The 4766-nt window shown below is 36.7% G+C and overlaps 1 protein-coding gene across 1 annotated transcript in view; it reads left to right on the top strand.

The window, feature by feature from the left end:
• The window catches only part of LOC102832563 (chromosome unknown open reading frame, human C4orf21), a 160912-nt gene that overhangs the window by 123864 nt on the left and 32282 nt on the right, over positions 1-4766 (top strand). The window contains 4 exon segments of the mRNA XM_006872257.1: positions 185-361; positions 500-634; positions 1495-1756; positions 1934-2044. Of these exon segments, the coding sequence (XP_006872319.1) occupies positions 185-361; positions 500-634; positions 1495-1756; positions 1934-2044 (685 nt within the window).

The raw sequence follows: 4766 nt of genomic DNA, 5'->3' as shown, positions 1-4766 counted from the left end.
TGTAGTTAATTTCATTATATATTGATATCTATGGTTCCCTATTTCAGTCTTTCAGGTTTGTTTTACTTTAAATACTTCTAAATCTGGATTGAGTTCTGGGTGGTGGTGCTGTGTATGGTAATATCATTTTCTTTTGAGAAAAATAAAAGCCGTCTTCTTATTTTTCTGTATTTAAACTTCTTAGGGTCACAAACCAGTTCCACTGAGAATACAATATCGATGTCACCCTGCTATCAGTGCTATCGCAAATGATCTGTTCTATGAAGGAAACCTCAGGAATGGGGTTTCAGAAACAGAGAGGAGCCCTTTATTGGAATGGTTACCCACCCTGTGTTTCTATAATGTCAAAGGACTTGAACAGGTAAATGACATTACTGTGGATGGTAGTAAACACATTTAATTTTCTGGTTTAATTTTATTGTTGTTGTTTATGTGATTTTACTTGGTCTTCACCTAGTCTTTCTGGGAAATTTAATTTAGGATCTGCTTTTTATTCCAGATTGAAAGAGATAACAGCTTTCATAATGTGGCAGAAGCTGCTTTTACACTCAAACTGATTCAATCACTGATTGCAAGTGGAATAGCAGGCTCTATGATTGGAGTGATAACATTATACAAATCCCAGATGTACAAGGTTTGTAATACATACTATAATATTGATCCCATATTAAATATTTCACGTACGTATTATAGTATTTAATATTACATTGTAAAGTTGTTTGGGTTTGGAAAACTTTGAGGCTATAGTTTATAATGTATTAAAAGAGACACATTCTGATTTTTGTCTGAGCTGGCTTTTTTCTATATAATTAAATGTAAATCTAACAAGATTTAATTAAATTCAGTTTACAGCTGTTAGGGTAAAAATGCAAATAAACAAATTAGAGGAAGGAAAATATGGTGTATGCTTTGTGTTTGGGGACAGATGGAATCTCTGTTTTTCAAAATGTTCTTCCATTATTATTAAATTTTACCAGTAAGTCATATATATATATACCAGATATAAATGTACATGTGAACCAATTTCTTCTAACAGATTTTCTTTTGTTCACGTTTTCATTACTTACTAATTTATTTATAATCTCTAAACTAGAACATTCAAATAAATTTCTTAGCAGTAGAAAATTAATCAGTTTGATTTTGTTTCATAATTACTATTGACTTCATAGATTCGTTTGTTATCTTAGAAACTAGGCAAATCTTTGCAGTCAAGAAATGAAAAGTATCTACTATTCGGTACATTTTTTAACAGTTGTTATTGGTACATCCATGGAATTCTGGTGTGGTGCTATAGGATAAGTATTGGCCCACATAGTTGGTTGACCGCTGTTCCGATTCACCAACCCCTCCTTGAAATCCTATACAGGATCGCTATGAGTTGGAACCAACTCAACAGCACTTACCAACAATAGCAGGGCTTAGGTCCATAGACCTTCATGATAAATTTCTTCATGATCCTTTCATTGTCTGATTACTATCTTGTTTCCTCCACAGCTTTGTCATTTACTCAGTTCTGTGGACTTCGACCATTGCAACATTAAAGCTGTCCAAGTGTCCACAGTAGATGCTTTTCAGGGAGCTGAAAAGGAGATCATTATTCTGTCCTGTGTAAGGACAAGACAAGTAGGATTCATCGATTCAGAGAAAAGAATGAATGTTGCATTGACCAGAGGAAGGAGGCATTTACTGATTGTGGGAAATTTAGCCTGTTTGAGGAAAAATCGGCTGTGGGGTCGTGTGATTCAACATTGTGAAGGTAAAATGAAAATGTTCTTAATTCAAGCATTTTGAATGAAAACTATCTTTTGGGGGTTAATACTTGGTAAGGTTTGAAAAGGAACAGAACTAAATTTGCTATTGTTGTAGGTGACTGAAATAATAATATTATAGGTATCATATCAAATCAGGGTATCATGTTTTCTATTTTTTTAAGGAAGAGAAGATGGATTACAACATGCAAGCCAATATGAACCACAGCTAAACCATCTCCTTAAAGATTATTTAGAAAAACAGAAGAAAATGAATGAAACAGAGAAACCACAAAGTAAATATCTTTCACAAAAAGATACTGTATAGATACTATATATTTATGCAAATTCAAATTAATTTTACTTATATTTATATTACCACAAAGCCCTTGTTATGGAAAAAAAAAGTTATCTCTGTGATAATTTAAATAATATATTAAGTAAACTCATTAAAAATTTTTCCTCTTTAAAAAAATACAGATTACTTATGGTAAGATGTTGTTGTTGAGTGATGTTGAGTTGGTTCTGACTCATAGTGACACTGTATAGGGTTTCTGAGGAGTTTGAACCACCTACCTTGCAGTAGTTCAATTCAATCTTGTGGTCCAGTGCTTTATCCTACAGCTTCACACCAGGAGATGTTAAAATGAATATAAAAATCCTACTAATAAAATATTTTCTTACAGCCATGCCTTCTGCGTGCTTGCTAAACAAATGAATTTTACAAGGAAATGTTAAAATCTTTCCTTCATGGGGAATATCAGTATTACTTCAAACTGTGTGAATATCTCAGAAGTGCATTTATTAGAATGCATCTGCACAGTTCAGTTATACCAGCCTGTTCCTTTCTGAACTATAACTCTGTATTTTAAAAATAAATATATTATCCCTCCCCTCCTATTTTTCAAGTGAAAACGTATTTACAATAACCCTTTTAAGAAATACAAAAGAGAAGAAGTAAGAAAAACACTCATACTCTACACCTGAAGAGACCAATATTCAACACCTTTAACTAGAGAAGGCCCAAAACAATTCCTGATATGAAAAAACCAAACCCATTGTCATCAAGTTGATTCCAACTCTTAACAGGCCTGTAGCACGTGGAACTGCCCCTTAGGGCTTCCAAGGCTATAAATCTTTATGGAAGTGGATTACCACATCTCTCCCACAGAGCAGCTAGCTTGGTGGATTATAGCTACTAACCTTTCGGTTAGTTGTGTGCTTAACCACTGCACCACCAGGGGTTCTGGTATGCTGTTGTTAAGTGCCATTAAGTCAGTTCCTACTCCAAGTGACCCTATATAGCGTTTCCAAATAGCACTTGGTGGATTTGAAAGGCCAAACTTATGATTAGCAGTCCAGTGCTTAGTTTAGCAGCATACCACTGCATGACCAGGGTTTCTGGTATGTTGTTAAATGCCTTTGAGTCAGTTCTGACCCATACCGACCCTGTGTAAAGTTTTCAAAGAGCAGTTGGTGAGCTTGAACCACGGACCTTGCGGTTCAAACTGACTTTGCAGTCTAGTGCATTAACCCACATTGCCGCATTAATAAGTATTTGTTGGAAGAGTGAATGAATGCATGAAAAAGACTACCTTTGGTTCATTTCCTTCTAATATTTTCCCTGTGCATATTTTTTGCACACTAGTTATTTGGTATATGAGGGGACTCTTTAAAGTTAGAAGAAAATATGGGATTGAAAAATAATGCACTTTTTCCATTTTTTCCTTTTTTTGGGTGGTGGGTAGAAGTAAGGAGTGAGATTTAGGGTTGGTACTATGGCGAGGCTTGCCTAGGCCTAGAACTTCTTTTATTGTTAGGTTATGTAGTGGTTACAAGTTGAACTGCTAACCTCAAGGTCAGCAGTTCGAAACTACCAGCTGTTCCATGGGAGCAACATGAGGCTTTCTGTTCCTGTAAAGATTTACAGCCTTGAGAGAACAAACAAGATGGTGGATCAGGTGGAAGTGCAGTGAGGAGCTCCATCAGCAACACACATAATACTGGACCCAGCAGGCTCAGAGGATGGTCCCAGAACTCTGAACCACATATAAAGGAATATTTAGAAGGTTGGAAGGCTTACAACTAGAGGGTTTTGTAGCAGAAGCAAGAAATGCAGTGCTTTCTAATTCAAGATGCTCAGGTGCTCCTGGAGCTGCCATCTTGGGTGAGACTGAGTGGGGGAAGGATCAGAGCAGCCACAGATGCCTGACAGAACTGCAGAGATAAAGGTGTGGACGTTCTCTTCTTTTTGTATCTGCTCATTGGTCTCTTGCTGTCTGTGCACCTCCATTCTGGTAAATAGAGGGGGTACCTGAGCGAGTGGACACCCGACCCCCCCCTCACCCCTGGACGGTTCTACTATGCATGTGCACAGAACTCCTTAATATTTAAAGGCACAGTTTCCACTTAAAACCAAACAGCAGTGCAAAACGACAACAGCTGGCCTTGAACTGTTTATCACTAGGAAAAAGGCCTGAATGGGGATTGTGGAACAGAACAGGCAGACTAAAAAGGAAATAGACCGAAAATTAAATCCTGAGTTACGTCACAATGACCAACGGTGGCAAATTGAAATTTCTCAGGAAGAAGAGTGAAAAGGGAAGCCCATCTCCTGATCACATCTACCTGGAGGCATTCAGAAAGCATAAAAAATACCGAAATACACACTCATCTAAGTATTAAGGCCACAGATAACTCCTGAATATGCCCAAAAAACAGAAACAGATGACTATATCAGCACATGTCCAGAAACGAGATAAAGTGAGGCAAATGAACTGGAAGTAGACCTACATTCCATACTGGAAGATGGGCAGGCTTTGGAAAAGCCTGAGAAGGAATTCAGAAAAATGATTATAAAATGCATCAAAACACTATACAATGGATTTGAGAAAATAAGAAGTCAGGAAAGCACTACAAGAACAATCAAATAAGATACATACAGCATTGGAAACAATTCAAAACCTACAGAAAGAGGGCCAAACGAATAATAATAGACTATCAGAAATGGACAATACA

This window comes from Chrysochloris asiatica, unplaced genomic scaffold, assembly GCF_000296735.1.
Source record: "Chrysochloris asiatica unplaced genomic scaffold, ChrAsi1.0 scaffold00188, whole genome shotgun sequence".
In the NCBI taxonomy this organism is placed as follows: domain Eukaryota; kingdom Metazoa; phylum Chordata; class Mammalia; order Afrosoricida; family Chrysochloridae; genus Chrysochloris; species Chrysochloris asiatica.
Note: the sequence above shows the minus strand (reverse complement) of the source record. Positions and strands in the feature narration are given on the sequence as shown.